Source organism: Somniosus microcephalus, chromosome 16, assembly GCF_052327205.1.
Source record: "Somniosus microcephalus isolate GS21.2 chromosome 16, FLI_Smic_1.0, whole genome shotgun sequence".
Taxonomy (NCBI): domain Eukaryota; kingdom Metazoa; phylum Chordata; class Chondrichthyes; order Squaliformes; family Somniosidae; genus Somniosus; species Somniosus microcephalus.
Window position 1 is genome coordinate 35,357,552 of NC_141002.1, and position 19,649 is coordinate 35,377,200.

Genomic DNA, 19,649 nt, shown 5'->3' on the forward strand with positions numbered 1-19,649 from the left:
AGCAAAAAGAAATGTGGTAGTGGTAGCGGACAGTATAGTAAGGGGGATAGACACTGTTCTCTGCAGCCGAGAGCGTGAGTCCCAAAGGCTACGGTACCAACAACATAGGTAGGACAAAGAAAGAGGTTCTGCTGAGGGAGTATGAGCAGCTAGGGACTAAATTAAAAAGCAGAACCACAAAGATAATAATCTCTGGATTACTACCTGAGCCACCAGCAAATTGGCATAGAGTAAATAAGATCAGAGAGATGAACGAGTGGCTCAAAGATTGGTGTGGGAGAAATGGGTTTTGATTCCTGGGGCACTGGACCAGTACTGGGATAAGAGGGAGCTGTTCTGTTGGGACGGGATTCATTTGAACCAGGCTGGGACCAGTGTCCTGGTGAATCGAATAACTAGGACTTTAAATTCAATAGTGGGGGAGGGGGGGGCGGGGGGGATACACTAAGTGGAAATTAAAAAAGTCAAAGAAAAATGAGAAGGCAAAAGTGCAGGGTAGTGATAGGGGTAATGATAACCAGTGTGACAGGAAGGGACAGAGTGTATACACATAAGAGTGCATCAGAAAGATGGGTCAGAGTAGGGAAAAATGGTAAAAAGACAACATTAAAAGCTCTGTATCTGAATGCATGCAGCATTCATAACAAGATAGATGAGTTGACAGCACAAATAGAAATAAATGGGTATGATCTGATAGCCATTACAGAGACGTGGTTGCAAGGTGACCAAAGTTGGGAACTGAATATTCAGGGGTATTTGCCATTTTGTAAAGATAGGCAGAAAGGAAAAGGAGGTGGTGTAGCTCTGTTAATAAGGGATGAGATCAGTGCAGTAATGAGAAATGATATTGGCCTAGAAGATCAAGATGTAGAATCAGTTTGGGTGGAGATAAGAAATAATAAAGGTAAGAAGTCACTGGTGGGAGTGGTCTACAGGCCTCCAAACAGTAGCCACACTGTAGGAAAGAGTATACATCAAGAAATAAGAGGCTTGTAAGAAAGGTATGACTATAATCATGGGAGATTTTAATCTTCATATTGATTGAACAAAGCAAATTGGCAAAGGTAGACTTGAGGAAGAGTTCTTAGAGTGTATATGGGATGGTTTCTTGGAACAATATGTTGTGGAACCAACCAGAGTGAAGATTATTTTAGATCTGGTAATGTGTAATAAGGCTGGATTCATTAATGATCTCGAAGTGAAGGATCCTCTTGGGAAGAGTGATCATAGCATGGTAGAATTTCAAATTCAGTATGAGGGTGAGAAAGTTAGGTCTCAAACTAGTGTCCTGAACTTAAACAAAGGTAATTACAAAGGTATGAAGGCAGACCTGGTTAAAGTAGGCTGGGAAAATATATTACAAGGTAAGACAGTAGAAAAACAGTGGCAAACATTTAAGGAGATATTTCATAACTCTCAGCAAAGATATATTCCAGTGAGAAAGAAATCATCCATGGCTAACTAAGGAAGTAAAGGATGGTATCAAATTGAAAACAAAAGCAAACAATGTTGTGAAGAATAGTGAAAGGCCAGAGGATTGGGAAATTATTAAAAACCAGCAAAGAATGAATAAAAAAATGATAACAAGAGAGAAGATAGCTTATGAGAGTAAGCTAGCAAGAAATATAAAAACAGACAGTAAGAGCTTCTACAGGTATATAAAAAGGGAGCGAGTAGCTAAAGTAAACGTTGGTCCCCTAGAAGATGAGTCTGGGGAATTAATAATGGGAAACAGGGAAATGGTGGAGACTTTGAACAAATATTTTGTATTGGCCTTCACGGTAGAAGACACTAAAAGCATCCCAATAATGGATATTCAAGGGGCTATTAGGGTGGGGGGAACTTAAAACAATCACTATCACTAGAAAGTACTAGGCAAACTAATGGGACTAAAGATGGACAAATCCCCTGGACCCGATGGCCTGCATCTGAGGGCACGATCTTGCCAGCCCTGGGGAGGTGGGACTGCCAGGAAAATGGCAGAATCTGGGGGCTGGTGCCCAACCCGCCCCCGTGCCATCTTGCCAGGAGGCGGGTAGCCGACCCGCGCCAGGTCCCGTCTCCTTGAAGGTGGGAAGGGGATTAGTGCCACTTAGCTGCCTGCAAACAGGCAGATAAGAGGATTATCCCCATTTTACCCACACAAATGCAGACTTCCCAAAGGCTCCAAGCCCCACCAGGGTCACCGAGGCGAGTAATGGGTCTGCGGGGTTCGGAGGGTTGCAAACGTGCACTGTGAAGGTAAGTGATGGGTGCAAGTGTGGAGAGGTGAGTATGTGAGGTAAGTGGAAAGTGATCGAAAAAGTTTACTTACCTTTGTTTCTTCCTGCAGGCTTCATGCGGAGAGTCTCGCACCTCCGCAGCAGAGATGACAGATGGCCGTTGCATTCTCCAATGCAACAACCATCTAATTTCTACAAAAGAAAGAGTTTTTTTGGTGTCTTGAATTCAAGAACTCATCAAACTACAGAGAATGTCAGTGTTTGACAGCTTCACAGAGCTGTCAAACAATGACAATTTACCTGTCAAAAATTTTTGACAGATGAAACATCATACGTTGACGTTCTCTGTAATCGGTTTTACCTGAATTGGCCTGCTAAACCCGCTGGGCGGGTTTAACAAGGTCAATCAAGGGAAAATAGCGTGGGTTGGCCAGATGTTGATGGAGGAGGGACTGAAACCCGACAACTGGGAGTCCCACCTCGAAAAGCTCCCCAGTGGCAAAATCTAGACCCTAGAGTCTTAAAAGAGGTGGCTGCAGAGATAATGGATGCATTGGTTGTAATCTACCAAAATTCCCTGGATTCTGGAGAGGTACTAGCGGACTGGAAAACCGCAAATGTAAGCCCCTATTGAAAAAAAGAGGGAGACAGGAAGCAGGCAACTATCGACCAGTTAGCCTAACATCTGTTATTGGGAAAATGCTGGAGTCCATCATTAAGGAAGTGGTAGCAGGACATTTAGAAACTCATAATATAGTCAAGCAGAGTCAGCATGGTTTTATGAAATGGAAATCATATTTGACAAATTTGCTGGAGTTCTTTAAGGATGTAATGAGTAGGGTGGATAAAAGGGAACCAGTAGATGTTGTGTATTTGGATTTTCAGAAGGCATTTGAAAGGTGCCACATAAAAGGTTACTACACAAGATAAGAGGTTGGGGGTAATATATTAGCATGGATAGAGGATTGGCTAACTGACAGAAAACAGAGAGTCGGGATAAATGGGTCATTTTCAGGTTGGCAAACTGTAACTAGTGGGGTGCCGCAGGGATCAGTGCTGAGGCCTCAACTATTTACAATCTATATTAATGACTTGGATGAAGGGACCGAGTGTAATGTAGCCAAATTTGCTGATGGTACAAAGATAGGTGGGAAAGCAAATTGTGTGGAGGATGCAAAGAATCTCCAAAGGGATATAGATAGGCTAAGTGAGTGGGCAAAAATCTGGCAGATGGAGTTTAATGTGGGAAAATGCGAGGCTATCCACTTTGGTAGGAAAAATAAAAAAGCAAATTATTATTCAAATAGAGAGAGATTACAAAATGCTGAGGTACAGAGGGATCTGGGGGTCATTGTACATGAATCACAAAAAGTTAGCATGCAGGTACAGCAAGTAATTAGGAAGGCAAATGGAATGTTGGCCTTTATTGCAAAGGGAATGGAGTATAAAAGTAGGGAAGTCCTGTTACGACTGTACAGGGCATCAGTGAGACCACACCTGGAGTACTGTGTACAGTTTTGGCCTCCTTATTTAAGGAAGGATATACTTGCATTGGAGCCAGTTCAGAGAAGGTTCACGAGGTTGATTCCGGAAATGAAGGGGTTGTCTTATGAATAAAGGTTGAGCAGGTTGGGCTTATGCTCATTGGAGATTAGAAGAATGAGAGGGGAACTTATTGAAACATATAAGATTCTGAAGGGGCTTGACAGGGTAGATGCAGAGAGGATGTTTCCCCTCGTAGGGGAATCTAAAACTAGGGGACATAATTTCAGAATAAGGGGGCACCCTTTTATATCGGAAATGAGGAGGAATTTCTTCTCTCAGAGGGTCGTGAATCTTTGGAATTCTCTTCCCCAGAGAGCTGTGGAGGCTGGGTCATTGAATATATTTAAGGTGGCGTTAGACAGATTTTTGAAAGGTAAGGGAGTCAAGGGTTATGGGGAGCGGGCAGGAAAGTGGAGTTGAGGCCAAGATCAGATCAGCCATGACCTTATTGAATGGCGGAGCAAGCTCGAGGGGCAAAATGACATACTCCTGCTCCTATGTCTTATGTATGTACAATTTTAAAAGAACCCAGTTCAATTGCTCATCTGGGCTGAGTAAGCCAATCTTAACTGGATGCCAATGGGAGATGCTACAATTGGCATCAGCTTCTCTAGGGAGGAGAAAACAGATCACGGTTCCTACTCCTGATCACTATCCTGGATGAAGATCTGAAGTCGTGTTGAGCTGTGATGGACCCCATGGTTAAACAGGGCACTTATACTAACTGTCCAGACTCACATGCTATGAAGTTACATAAGTCAATTATTGGAAATCCCACATGACCATAGCCCACAGTGACCCATCTCTTTTGGAAAAGGCATAATAAGGAGAACAGAATTGGGAAACTTTATGAAAATTTTACAGTTTAAAATTCATTGCAGACCAGTGGCTCTAGCAGCATAAAGCTTGACTCCCACTCCGGAAGGGTTGATTTTGAATCCTGAAGTGGAGCAGTGGCGCCCTTCAGGAATTAAGGGGTTAACAATGCAGCTTGCACACTAGACAGAGATCAGCGGAGACAGTTCAGACATGCTGACCACAAGGTCTTGATGCTTTTGCATGATTAGATGAAAATAGCTCAGAAGCACCAACCACAAACTATGGAACCTAGAGATAAGTAAAACCACACAGGGCACAGCAAGACAGAAATGCAAACATGTGGTTTTACTAAAGGTTACAAAATATAACAACAGGTGAGATCATAAAGATCATGTGACAATAAAATATAGGCGAAAGGTTGTGTGACGCGAGATAGGGAATTAGTCAATCAGTAACTGTGCATGCGGGCTTTAAGCCAATTAAAACAGTGTAACGGGATTGTGCACGAAGCTACCATGATTTTTGAACACATAAATATGTAACGCTTACTGTATCATTTTGGAGAAGTCTCCTGGTGCGCCAGTCGAGATTGTCTCCCCACCGGTGTAATAAAGACAATTTGAATAACGATCTAAAACTTTGTGTTGAGTGTTGCTTTAAAATACTCCACAACAATAGGCATCACAAACAGGGTTCCATATGGATGAGAGGCACGAGCGAGTGAAACCAAGCCCAAAACGTGAGTACTTTTAAATTACCACGTTCAGTTAGGGCAAGGCAACACCGTTCCGTGTCCACCACCACATAGGAATCAAAGAAATCTGAAGGTTTGATCGGTAGGTCAAACGGTCTCGGGGTTCGGGCGAAACGCGCGGAAATATAGGCGTGGTATAAGTTGCAAGTAGTGCAGAAAGTTTAAGCATACCTCTGACAACAAAGAACCCGAATAACAAAAAGTTGCAAGTAGTGCAGAAAGTTTAAGCATACCTCTGACAACAAATTAACTGAACAAAATTGTTGCAAGTACGGTCTCACTCTGCAGGAGTAAGTAAAAGAAGTCATACCTCTGACAACACAGGTTACAAGTACGGTCTCACTCTGCGGGAGTAAGTAAAAGAAGACGTACCTCTGACAACACAGGTTGCAAGTACGGTCTCACTCTGTGGGAGTAAGTAAGAGAGGTACCTCTAACAACTCCAGTTGCAAGTGCCATCTCACTCTGCGAGAGTAAAGTAAGGGATGTACCGCTGACAACAATTAACCATGGGATGTGAAAACCTCGATTGGGGACCAGAGGGGTCTCTGACACGTTTTTCAGCAGACAAAAATAGAAGATTAATTGACAAAATGGTTAAAAGTGATTGGCAACCAAACAACCCACCGAAAAGAAAAAAAAACCAAAGAGAATGGTGGACCAAGGAAACAAAATTGAAAGAGGAAAATGCCCTTATTTTAGTGATTCGTGCCTATCATGAGTTGAGTAGACGTACTCGAATATGGACCAAAAATGGGTGTCCACAATGTACCCGGGTGCCAGTAATGGCAACAGCTCCTGTAAAGCCTACAGAGGTAAAAGAAGTAGACAACGACATAGACTGGGTCGATTTAGGCAGAAAGGCATTCGAATATAAATTGAAACTGCTGCAATTACTGCCGGATTTAAAACCCCGACAGAGTAATGCGGAATTTTGGTCGAAACTAAGAGAAATGAGAATATGTCACAACTTCCACAATCGGGATGTTGCAGGACTATTAAGAGCAAAATTGAGCGAAGAAAACTGGGGTCAATTGGCTCCACAATACAGGGACAGGACATGGTGTCAGGATGTAGCACCCTACAAATACTTAAGAAGGTGGGCTTTAAAATGAACCCCAAAAAGGATTGTCCAAGGTGAAGTACCTAGGACACGAGATCAGCCAGGGATATAAGGCACTCCCGCAGGAACGAAAGGCAGCCATAAAAGACATGCCAAGGCCAGTAACCTTCAGGGGAATAAGGAAAGTGTTGGGACTATTTAACTACTGCAGAAATTTTATACCAGACTTTGCTGGGAAAGCGGAGCTGATACAACGGTTAGTTAAAGGGGGGAGACCCGCCACTGATAAGATAGAATGGGATTCAGAGCAGGACGAGGCTTACGCAAAATTAAAAGCAGCCCTGACATCCGCACCCGCATTAGGATTACCGAATTTAGTCAAACCATTCCATATATACTACAGTATAGATGGAAATTTCTATAACGCCATAGTCACACAAGAATACGGGGGAGATATGAGGCTGATTGCCTATTACTCCACCCAACAAACCCCTGTAGTTAAAGGAATGGCGAGATGCGTGGCAGCCTTAGACTGTGCCGCATGGGCGGTGCAAATCTGCGAGCCCGTCACCATGTCAGGACAGCTGATACTACACACACAACACACAGTGTGGACCTACTAAACACAGGCAAAATGAAGGCTGTATCAGACAGAAGGAGGGCGGCTTGGGAAGCAGTATTAATACCCAAGGACAGATCAGTCCAGATTATAAGGGAACATAGAGTCAATCCCGCGGATGGGATGTTATCGGAAGGTGAAGCACATGAGTGCCAGTTAGTAATAGATGAGGAAATCAGAGGAACTATATCGGAGACACCCCTTGAGTGTCCCAAGAACACCTTTTATGCAGATGGATTACGTCGGTACATAAATGGAGAGCCACACACTGGTTGAGCAGTAGTGTCAGAAATAGGAGAAACATTTGCGAAGGGAGGATTAGAAGGAGGAGTCTCAGCACAAGTAGCAGAATTAGTGGCTCTCACTGAGGCATTAAAATTAGCAGAAGGAAAATGAGTAAATATATATATACGGACAGTAGATATGCATTTGGAGTGATACATGACAGCCTGGAGCAGGAGAGGATATGTAACCTCCGGAGGGGGACATATAAGACATGAAAAAATAGTTAGAGAATTAGTGGAAGCAGCAAATGAACCGAAGGAGGTAGCAGATTTAAGATAAAAGCTCACCGCAAGATAGAGAATGAGCACCAGAAAGGGAACATGCTAGCCGATGAAGCAGCTAGAGCAGCGGCAGGCATCGAAACCTCGGTATCCTTGGCAACAGGCAGAATAGAAGAGGAGGTGAACATTAAAGGAGTACGGGAAGAAACTGATATAGAGGAGCAGGAACATTGGACAATAAAACAGAGCCGTTAGGGGAGGGGATGGAATATGGAGGAAAGATTTACGAGTAGTAACTCGTCACTGTATCCAAGAGAACTTGTTAAAAATATACCACGAGCCTGATCATGGAGGGCAGAACGGAATGATAAACAGATTAAGCAAAGATTGGTGGTGGAATGGCATGGGACAGGATGTAGCAAGACATTGCCGACGTTGCATTGTTTGTGGACAGCATAATCCTGGAAGGCCCATAAAGGTTAGAATGGCACACCAGCCTCGACCCAAGGGCCCCTGGGAAAATATCCAGATAGACTTTACTGGACCCTTACCCAGTAGTCGAGGGAAGAAATACTGCTTGTGATTATAGATCAGTTCACTAGGTGGGTAGAAGCATTCCCGACCCGAGACTGCAGTGCGAAGACAGTGGCCCAAATACTCGCATATGATGTAATCCCAAGATGGGGGGTCCCGCTGCAGATCGACTCGGATCAGGGAACACACTTCACAGGAAAGGTCATGAAAGAAGCCTGTAGACAACTAGGAATAAGGCAGAGATTCCACATCCCATATCACCCACAAAGTGCAGGGATGGTAGAACGCATGAACCGAACCCTAAAAACAGCTATAGCCAAAACAGGACAGGGATGGGTGGACATCCTTCCATGTATCCTAATGAGACTAAGAGCAACCCAAAATAGAGTAACTGGATTAACACTGTATGAACTCATGACCGGACAAGCAATGCACTTACCGGAGGGGGTAGCATCCGGCAGCGAAGGACTGGGACCCATGAAGGATAGAATTAGGAGTTATGTTCAAACATTAGACAGCCAGTTGAAAGAACTTAGACAAGAGGTAAAGGCACAACAGGACATTAGAGATAAGGATTACAAACCCCAAGGGGTATTAGAGCCCTTACCACAGGTGGGCGAACACATGTTTGTCAAAGCCACACCAGAAAGGTCAGGATTCTCCCTTAGATGGACCAGACCATTTGAAGTCATCATGACCAGTGACACGTGCGCATGCGTAGACATGAGAGGAAAGGGTAGATGGAAACATTGGACACAACTGAAACAATATAGCATTTACCCAAACGATCTTAAATCACACAGGAATGATGGACCAGACACCAAAGGTGTACTAACATCTGGTGATAACCAGATTTCTGCTTAAGTTACAGGTAACATGGGCCTCGTACAACAGACACTCGAGGCACCCACCCTAAGTTCTACCCACAGAATGTTGCCTCTATACACCACGATCCTGATAGTACTAGGGACACTACTAGACGCCATAGGAACAGAAAACCTTCTGAGAAATCGCGAACATCCAGAGGACCAGGGAGACCCGAATTACTGACGGGTATATTCTGGTGGAAGGGCACCGAGTACTTCAATTTTCCCGGAACAGGCTGAGCATTTCGCAGGTGTAAGGGAACCCAACCCACAATATTGGGCGTTGAGTTCAAGTACAATAGGACCTTGTGTATTGAATGTGATAGTGATAGGGTATGGGCAAACCTACAGACATATCAGAGATGTATGTGGATTAAGTTTAGGTATCTACCAGGGATGCCACAGATACTACATGCCTGTAGAAACATGTGGCCATGCGTTAACTATATGCGGTGCCTCAACACACAGGGTTCCGCCATCATAAGCGAGGTTTAGTCAATGATGTACTGACTGACGTAAATACCAGCACATCCCTTATAAATGCCCTGGATAGCCAATCCGTGAAAGCAAGCTCAGAGAGTCTTAAAGAGACTATGCAGAATTTGCTCCAGAGGCACACGGGGGACGTCTGGATGGGAGTAGACTTGGGGCAGCAGACCACCAAGATATTATTATGATAATGGAGGGGCATGCTAACATTATTAACCGCTTGATTGATCGAGAATACGAGGATGCCACCAATGGGGTGAAGCGAAACACTTCTCACGCATATGGGGGATGGATGATAGGACAAGTCCGACACAACCTCGACCAGATGCAGACAGGCAGGGTCCCCGACTGGATCAATGGTACCCACCTACTGCAGTTGGCACAGCACCCAGGATCACTGGATGGCTGTATACTAAAGGGCATGACAAGGGTCTACCCTGTGACAGGTGGGTGCACTGACTCTCTCACTTCGCTGATAGGGATGGTGCTTATCATCCCGGTAATGACTGGAGACGCAAAACCATACCCGCAGTATGAGGTAGAGAACAAAGGACTGGTCAGGGGAAGGGACTACCTGTGGTATTACCCAATGAATCAATACGCGATCAAAAGAAACGGAACCATAAGAGGAGTCTCATTGATTGGGTGCCAGAGGGAAGGAAACCTCACGATCTGCCCACACCCGGTGGGACAAGGTAGTAAGGATGGGTGTGGGTTCAATCAGACTGTGGGATGTGTGCTGGAAATAAGCCCAGCGGAATCTGAACCGACCCACTCTGCCTACCGGGGAAAGGGTGAGTACAGCGTGACGACAAACCAACGGACATACGACTATGGCGGACTAACATGTAATATCACGAACCCCAACTTCTGCTTCACACCTAGCCTACCCGTGACAATTGGGCGTGCACGGATGACGTACATTCACCCACGAAAAACGGTCACCCGGAATCTAACAGACGAGATAAGAGCGCACCTGGGGCTATACGAGGAACACCTCGCAGCACCCATTCCGCATCTCGCAGAGGATCTAAAGAACCTTAGGGACCCTCTACATGACAACATGAAACGGTACCATCTCCTAAAACAAGAGTTACAGGAATTAGACAAGGAGATCGAAACCGAATTCCATAAGATACCGTGGTATGAAACAGCCTGGAACTGGGGCTTGAACGTAGATATCCACCCTTGGATCCGCATCATCTCTCATGTACCGGTAGCGCTACAATTAATATTAGCATTAGGTTGGCTTACAATGACTTGTGCTGCTTGCTCGAAACGTAGAAACAAAACCAGGGCAAAGGCGATAGTTAAGGAACAGAGTAAGCTGCTCAAACGTGTGCAAGATGAAGGAATTATTTAGCTCTAAACGCACTAGGTGTCCCCAACCTAGCAGCTGGCCACTGCAAACGGGGTGGAATGCCTAAGGCAGTAGTAGTAGTAATTGGTCATCTTGGGTAGATTAGCCAAGGACCAAAAGGGGTGACTGAAGTGGGACATCGGCATCCTTCAGAAATTAAGGGGTTAACAATGCAACTTGCACACTAGAAACGGTTGAGACGGAGGCCAGTGGAGATAGTTCAGACGTGCTGACCACAAGGTCTCGATGCTTTTGCAAGATTAGATGAAATTAGCTCATAAGCACCATCTATGATTAACCAGAAACTATGGAACCTAGAGATAAGTAAAATCACACGGGGCACAGTGAGACAGAAATGCAGACATGAGGTTTTACAAAAGGTTACAAAATATAACAACAGGTGAGATCATAAAGATCATGTGACAATAAAATATAGGCGAAAGGTTGTCTGACGCGAGATAGGGAATTAACCAATCAACAACTGTGTGCGCGGGCTTTTAGCCAATTAAAACAGTGTAACGGGATTGTGCCTGAGGCTACCACGACTTTTGAATGCATAAATATGTAACACTTACTGTATCAATTTGGAGAAATCTCCTGGTGCGCCAGTCGAGATTGTCTCCCCACCAGTGTAATAAAAACCATTTGAATAATGATCTAAAACCTTGTGTTGAGTGTTGGTTTAAAATACTCCACAACACTCCCACAAGAGGAAACATCCTCTCCACATCCACCCTGTCCAGACCCCTCAGGATCTTATACGTTTCAATCAAGTCACCTCTTACTCGTCTAAACTCCAGCGGATACAAGCCTAGCCTGTCCAACCTTTCCTCATAAGACAACCTGCCCATTCCAGGTATTAGTCTAGTAAACCTTCTCTGAACTGCTTCCAATGCATTTACATCCTTCCTTAAATAAGGAGACCAATACTGCACACAGTACTCCAGATGTGGTCTCACCAATGCCCTGTATAACTGAAGCATAACCTCCCTACTTTTGTATTCAATTCCCCTCACAATAAACGATAACATTCTATTTGCTTTCCTAATTACTTGCTGTACCTGCATAGTAACCTTTTGCGATTCATGCACTAGGACACCCAGATCCCTCTGCATCTCAGAGCTCTGCAATCTCTCACCATTTAGATAATATGCTTCTTTTTTATTCTTCCTGCCAAAATGGACAACTTTACATTTTCCCACATTTACTGCATTTGCCAGATCTTTGCCCACTCACTTAACTTATCCATATCCCTTTGTAGCCTCCTTATGTCCTCTTCACAATTTACTTTCCTACCTATCTTTGTGTCATCAGCAAATTTAGCAACCATACCTTCGGTCCCTTCATCCAAGTCATTTATATAAATTGTAAAAAGTTGAGGCCCCAGCACTGATCCCTGTGGCACACCACTCGTTACATCTTGCCAATCAGAAAATGACCCATTTATGCCTACTCTCTGTTTCCTGTTAGCTAGCCAATATTCTATCCATGCCAATATGTTATCCCCTACACCATCAGCTTTTATTTTCCACAATAACCTTTGATGTGGCACCTTATCAAATGCCTTCTGGATATCTAAGTACAGTACATCCGATTTTAATATGATAAGGCAGGATCTGGCCAAAGTGGACTGGGATCAGCTACTTGTAGGAAAATCCACATCAGAGCAGTGGGAGTCTTTCAGAAAGGAAAGAGAGAGAGTACAACGCCAACATGTTCCCGTAAAGGTCAAGGGTGGGACCAACAAGCCCAGGAAACCCTGGATGTCAAGGGATATACAAGAATGGATTAGGAAAATAAGGGAGGCTTTTGGCAGATACAAAGGACTAAAAACAGTGGAAGCCCAAGAGGAGTACAGAAAGTGCAGGGGGGTACTTAAAAAAGAAATTAGGAGAGCGAAGAGGGGACATAAAAAAACACTGGTGGGCAAAATAAAGGAAAATCCCAAGGTGTTTTATAAGTATATTAAGGGCAAGAGGATAACCAGGGAACGAGTAGAGACTATTAGGGACCAAAGTGGCAATCTGTGTGTAGAGCCGGAAGATGTAGGTGCGGTTTTAAATGAATATTTTGCATCTGTGTTCACTATGGAGAAGGATGATGTAGGCATAGAAATCAGGTAGGGGGATTGTGATATACTTGAACAAATTAGTATTGAGAGGGAGGAGGTACTAGCGGTTTTAGCAGGCTTAAAAGTGGATAAATCCCCAGGCCCAGACAAGATGTATCCCATGCTGCTGTGTGAGGCAAGGGAGGAGATTGCAGGGGCTCTGACACAAATTTTCAGAACCTCTCTGGCCACAGAGGAGGTGCCAGAGGACTGGAGGACAGCTAACGTAGTACCATTATTCAAGAAGGGTAGTAGGGATAAACCAGGGAATTATAGGCCAGTGAGCCTAACATCAGTGGTAGGGAAATTATTGGAAAAAATTCTGAGGGACAGAATTAGTCTCCACTTGGAGAGGCAAGGATTAATCAAAGATAGTCAGCATGGCTTTGTCAGGGGGAGATCATGTCTAACCAATTTAATTGCATTTTTCGAGGGGGTGACTAGGTGTGTAGATGAGGGTAGTGCTGTTGATGTAGTCTACATGGACTTCAGTAAGGCTTTTGTCAAAGTCCCACATGGGAGATTGGTCAAGAAGGTAAGAGCCCATGGGATCCAGGGCAATTTGGCTCATTGGGTCCAAAATTGGCTTAGTGGCAGGAGGCAGAGGGTGATGGTCGAAGGTTGTTTTTGTGACTGGAAGCCTGTGTCCAGTGGTGTGCTGCAGGGATCGGTGCTGGGTCCTTTGCTGTTTGTAGTGTACATTAATGATTTAGATATGAATGTAGGAGGTATGATCAGTAAGTTCGCAGATGACACGAAAATGGTGGAGTGGTAAATAGCGAGGAGGGAAGCCTCAGGCTGCAGGACGATATAGACAGGTTGGTTAGATGGGCAGAACAGTGGCAAATGGAATTTAACCCTGAAAAGTGTGAGGTGATGCATTTTGGAATAACAAGGCAAGGGAATACACAATGAATGGTAGGACCCTAAGAAGGACAGAGGATCAGAGGGACCTTGGTGTGCATGTACATAGATCCCTGAAGGCAGCAGGACAGGTAGATAAGGTGGTTAAAAAGGCATATGGGATACTTGCCTTCATTAGCCGAGGCATAGAATATAAGAGCAGGGAGGTTATGATGGAGCTGTACGAAAGGCTAGTTAGGCCACAGCTGGAATACTGTGTGCAGTTCTGGTCGCCACACTATAGGAAGGATGTGATTGCATTGGAGAGGGTGCAGAGGAGATTCACCAGGATGGTACCTGGCCTGGAGTGCTTCAGCTATGAAGAGAGACTGGACAGGCTGGGGTTGTTTTCCTTAGAGCAGAGAAGGCTGAGGGGGGACCTGATGGAGGTGTACAAAATTATGAGGGGCATAGATAGCGTAGGTAGAAAGTAACTTTTCCCCTTAGTAGCGGGGTCAATAACCAGGGGACATAGTTTCAAGGTAAGGGGCAGGAGGTTTAGAGGGGATTTGAGGAAAAACTTTTTCACCCAGAGGATGGTTGGAATCTGGAACTCACTGCCTGAAAGGGTGGTAGAGGCAGGAATCCTCACAACATTCAAGAAGCATTTAGATGAGCACTTGAAACGCCATAGCATACAAGGCTATGGCCCAAGTGCTGGAAAATGGGATTGGAATAGACAGGGCTTGATGGCCGGCACGGACACAATGGGCCGAAGGGCCTCTTTCTGTGCTGTATACCTCTATGACTCTATGACATCCACCAGTTCCCCTTTATCCACAGCATATGTTATTCCCTCAAAGAACTCCCAATAAGTTGGTTAAACATGATTTCCCTTGCACAAAACCATGTTGACTCTGCCTGATTACTTTGAACTTTTCTAAGTGCCCTGCTATAACGTCTTTAATAATAGCTTCGAACATCTTCCCTATGACAGATGTTAAGCTAACTGGCCTGTATTTTCCTGCTTTCTGTCTCCCTCCCTTTTTGAATAAAGGAGTTACATTCGCTATTTTCCAATCTAATGGAACCTTCCCCGAATCTAGGGAATTTTGGAAAATTAAAACCAACGCATCAACTATCTCACTAGTCACTTCTTTTAAGACTCTAGGATGAAGTCCATCAGGACCCGGGGACTTGTCAGTCCGCAGCTCCAATAATTTGCTCAGTACCACTTCCCTGGTGATTATAATTTTCTTGAGTTCCTCCCTCCCTTCCATTTCCTGATTTACAGCTATTTCTGGGATGTTACTTGTCTCCTCTATAGTGAAGACCAATGCAAAATACCTGTTCAATTCAACTGCCATCTCCTTATTTTCCATTATTAATTCCCCAGACTCACTTTTTATAGGACCAACGCTCACTTTGTTAACTTTTTTCTTTTTAAAATATCTATAGAAACTCTTACTATCTGTTTTTATATTTCTAGCTAGCTTTCTCTAGTACTCTAATTTGTCTCTCCTTATTAATCTTTTAGTCATTCTTTGCTGTTTTTTATATTCTGTCCAATCTTCTGACCTGCCACCCATCTTTGCGCAATTATATGCTTTTTCTTTAAGTTTAATACTATCTTTAACTTTTTTAGTTAACCACGGATGGTGGGTCCTCCCCTTGGAATTTTTCTTTCTTGTTGGAATGTATATAATCTGTGTATTTTGAAATATCCCCTTAAATGTCTGCCACTGCAACTCGATTGACCTATCCCTTAACCTAATTTGCCAGTTCACTTTAGCTAGCTCTGCTTTCATGCCCTCATAATTGTCCTTATTTAAGTTTAAAATACTAGTCTTGGACCCACTCTTCTCTCTCAAACTGAATGGAAAATTCAATCCGCCTTCACTATGATGTCATTAATTAATCCTATCTCGTTGCACAATACCAAGTCTAGTATAGCCTGCTCTCTGGTTGGCTCCAGAACGTGCTGTTGTAAGAAACTATCCCGAAAATATTCCATGAACTCATCTATGCCACCTTTGCCCATCTGATTTTTCCAGTCTATATTCAGATTAAAATCCCCCATGATTATTGCCATACCCTTCTGACAAGCTCCCATTATTTCTTCCTTTATACTCCATCCTACCATGTGGTTACTGTTAGGGGGCCTGTACACCACTCCCACAAGTGACTTCTTGCCTTTATTATTTCTCATCTCTACCCAAACCACTTCTACATCCTGGTTTCCTGAACTTAGGTCATCCCTCTCTATTGTGCTAATACCATCATTCATTAACAGAGCCACCCCTCCACCTTTCCCCACCTTCCTAAATGTCATGTACCCTTCAATATTCAGGTCCCAATCTATGTCATCCTGCAGCCATGTTTCTTTAATGGCTATCAGGTCATATTTATTTATTTCTATTTGCGCTATCAGTTCATCTGTTTTGTTTTGAATACTACGTGCATTCAGATGCAGAGCCTTTAGTTTTGTCTTTTTATTATTTTTGTAACCTCTAGCCTTATCTGTTGATTTACTCTTAGATTTGTACTCTCTCTCCCTTCCTGTCACGGTCTGTTTATCATTTCCCATATTAATATCTTTCTCTATTGCCTTGTCTCTAATCTTTGAATTACCGCACCTTCCCAAATTTGATCCCATGCCCCCAATATTTAGTTTAAAGCCCTCTCTACCGCCCTAGTTAAACAAGTCGCCAGAACACTGGTCCCAGCGTGGTTCAGGTGAAGACCATCCCAACGATACAGATCCCACTTTCCCCAGTACTGGTGCCAGTGCCCCAGGAATTGAAACCCATTTCTCCCACACCAGTCTTTGAGCCACGCATTCATCTCTCTAATTTTATTACCCTATGCCAATTTGCTTGTGGCTCAGGTAATAATCCAGCGATTATTACCCTTGAGGTTCTGCTTTTTAATTTATCTCCTAGCTGCTCATACTCTCTCAGCAGAACCTTTTTCCTAATTCTACCTATGTCCTACATGGACCACGACCACTGGCTCCTCCCCCTCCCACTGCAAGTTCCTCTCCAGCCCAGAGCAGATGTCCCGAACCCTGGCACCGGGCAAGCAACACAGCCATCTGGACTCTCGCTCTTGGCCGCAGAGAACTGGATCTATCTTCCTGACTATGCTGTCCCCAATTACCACTACATTCCTATTAACTCCCCCAATTTGCCCAATTTGCCCAACTTCCGCCCGCTGAATGCTCGTGAAATTACTCATTTATACATTTTTTTAAAACCCTGTCCAATAAGGTCGTTTATTTTTAGCCCCGTTAAAACATATAGGCCTAGAAATTCGGTTGGTAGCGCCAGCGATTAGCGCCTAAAGAGCCCGAGAATTGGGGCGTTACCCAATTTTCGGGCAGGCGCAATGAATATAGCGCCACCTCCCATATTGAGTATCCTTTTAGCGCCGGCGCTAACTCTTTGCACGCGCCCGCAGATCATGACGTAATTTCAGTGTGCAACGCCTTTTTGGCGCCCCGGACCGGATATTCGGTGGCGCCTGCAACCTTTCCGTCTGGCGCTATTAGTGACAGTTGGATGGAGCGTTCCCAGGCCCTTCTCGGACTTGGGAGGCGCTATTTAAAGGGGACAGCACTAGTATAAAAGCTGCAGCCATTTGGGCTGGCCATTCTGATCGTTGCTGGAGAGAGTTGCTGACCTTCTGTTGGACAGTACTTTTCTCATTGAGCCTTTGGAGGCACTGGCACTGGCAGCTTGAGGGCCCAGCTCCCGAGCTGGTGATGCAGCATCTGAAAGCAGGGAGGTGGAAGAGTGGCTTTCGCAAAAGGACAGCTTGGCAGCAAGGGATGCCAGATTGCGGCAAGGCTATGACATGGGTCCACAGTGAGAAAGCATGCTGGTGGGAGGAACAAGTGGAAGGAGACAGTTGTAAAAGGTGAGAACCTTACCATCGCTGTCGACAATGGGGTTGGCAGCTGCAGTAGCTACAGGACCACTCAGACGTCCTCCAAGAATCTGGTGGACTCTCTCCTCGAGATCCGTGAGAATGACCACTTGTGGAGGTCCTCCACCGGTGCGAAGCTGGTCTTTGCCAATCCTCGCCAGCTTGGACTGCAGGGGAAAGGAGGGGAAGTTATGTTACCTGATGCCCTGAGTGATCATCTCATGCCCCCCATGGTGGAAGAGCCCTTACATGATGCCCTGAGTGATCATCTCATGCCCCCCATGGTGCAAGAGCCCTTACATGACGCCTTGAGTCAAATGTGCATGTGTGTGCCCAGAAAGGGCCATGGTTGCTTGCTGGCAGATGGCCAATGGGGCACAGGCCACCCTGTAGCCATAAAGTCAGGTGCAAATGAAGGGATGCTGAAGTTTGCAGAAACAACACCCACCCTCACGACCCGAGTGAGGTCGTTGAATTTCTTTCTGCATTGGACAGGGCTACTGGTCACCATGCTGCTGGAGTTGACCCTCTGGCATACATCCCTCCAAGTTCGTCGGTAGTCCTTATGATTCGGCCTCCTGCCATTGTCTGGGTAGAGAACATCTCGCCGGCGCTCCACTGCGGCCACCAATTGCTCCAGAGCCTCATTGATGAAGCGCTCTGCTCTCTGTCTCACCTTCTCCATCTGGTCCAAGTTTTTAGCGCCAGAGAAGGGCCTGCGCCGATTCTGAGGCCTGCAAGGCGCAGAGTGTGGATGCTGAAGCTGACTGACCCACCCCTTTAAGAGCTGGCCGGCGCCTGGAAGTCTCGTGGTCATCGGTAATTGAGAGCACCTGCGCTGCGCCCGTCCGCTCCGATATTGGGTTGCGCCGGAAGTTTAGCGCCTTAGGAGTCCCGTGTAACGCCTGAATTCGCACCTCAATCACCTTTAGGGGCGATGCAACCCAATATCGCGCCAGGTGGCGATAAGTTGCGTCTGGCTATAAACTTTGCGCTGCACCAATTCTAACGCCCCAAGCGGGGCTATACCCAATTTCTAGGCCATAATTTTTTTTCACAAAACTAAATTTGTTTATAATATTTAATTAAATGGCATTTTAATTAATTTTAAATAAGTAATTAAAAAACATTATTTCATGTGTTCATGTATTTTTTAAGTGATCCCCATTCATACTTATGGGGTTTCCGTACGTATGGAATTCCCATAAGTATGAATGGGGATTCCCTTCTTTTATTGTTTGGGCTGGCCCACATGATCCCAGAGGTGCTTGCGAACCGCATGCGCCCCTGGGATATGTGGGCCTCTGCCGACGGGTACCTGGAGAGGCCGCGAATCTACGAACCTCCTGGACCACTCGGTAAATTTGTAGATTTTTTATAGGTTAGAGGCATCCACCCGTGGGAAGCCTCCGATCGCAAATTTTGGGCTATTGTCTCATGCTAGTATCACTTCTACCATTTAACCATCTCCTGTTTCCACTTAATCACTTTCGATTGTTTTGTGTATGCGTACGTGCTTTCCCTCACCCTTCCCTTTGTTCTGTTCCTTTCTTAAATGCTGTTCATCCATATTTTCTTCCAGTTCTGATGAAAGATCCACACCTGAAATATTAACAAAGGGGGTGATTTTATCAATGGGGACGTGATGGAGGCGGGACTGCTGCTTGTCGGGTTTTAGTCCCGCCTCCATCGACGTCCGGCCAACCCACGCTATTTTCCCTTGATTGACCTTGTTAAGCCCGCTCAGTGGACTTACCAGGCCATTAAGGGAAAGCCGGTTACAGAGAACATCAGCGTATCACGTTTCATCTGTCAAGATTTTTTGACAGATGAATCGTCATTGTTTGACAGCTCTGTGAAGCTGTCAAACGCTGACAATCTGTCTTCTAAGTTGAGTCCTTGTACTGAAGACTCACTTAGAAAGCGTTCCTGAGCAGAAAGGAGAAGGCTGCTGCATTTAAGAATGCAGCGGCCATTCTGCTTTCTCTGCCG

General features: G+C 44.9%; 1 protein-coding gene across 1 annotated transcript; it reads left to right on the forward strand.

Moving 5' to 3' along the window:
* The first annotated feature begins 9,607 nt into the window (after positions 1 to 9,607).
* LOC147106064 (uncharacterized) lies at positions 9,608 to 10,780 on the forward strand. The gene has a single exon (XM_086009788.1). It carries the CDS (start codon positions 9,608 to 9,610, stop codon positions 10,778 to 10,780), a length of 1,173 nt encoding a protein of 390 aa, XP_085865914.1.
* The last annotated feature ends 8,869 nt before the right edge of the window (positions 10,781 to 19,649 follow it).

Coding starts and splice junctions, on each gene's coding strand:
- LOC147106064 (XM_086009788.1), top strand. CDS start 9,608: ATGGAGGGGCATGCTAACATTATTAACCGCTTGATTGATCGAGAATAC.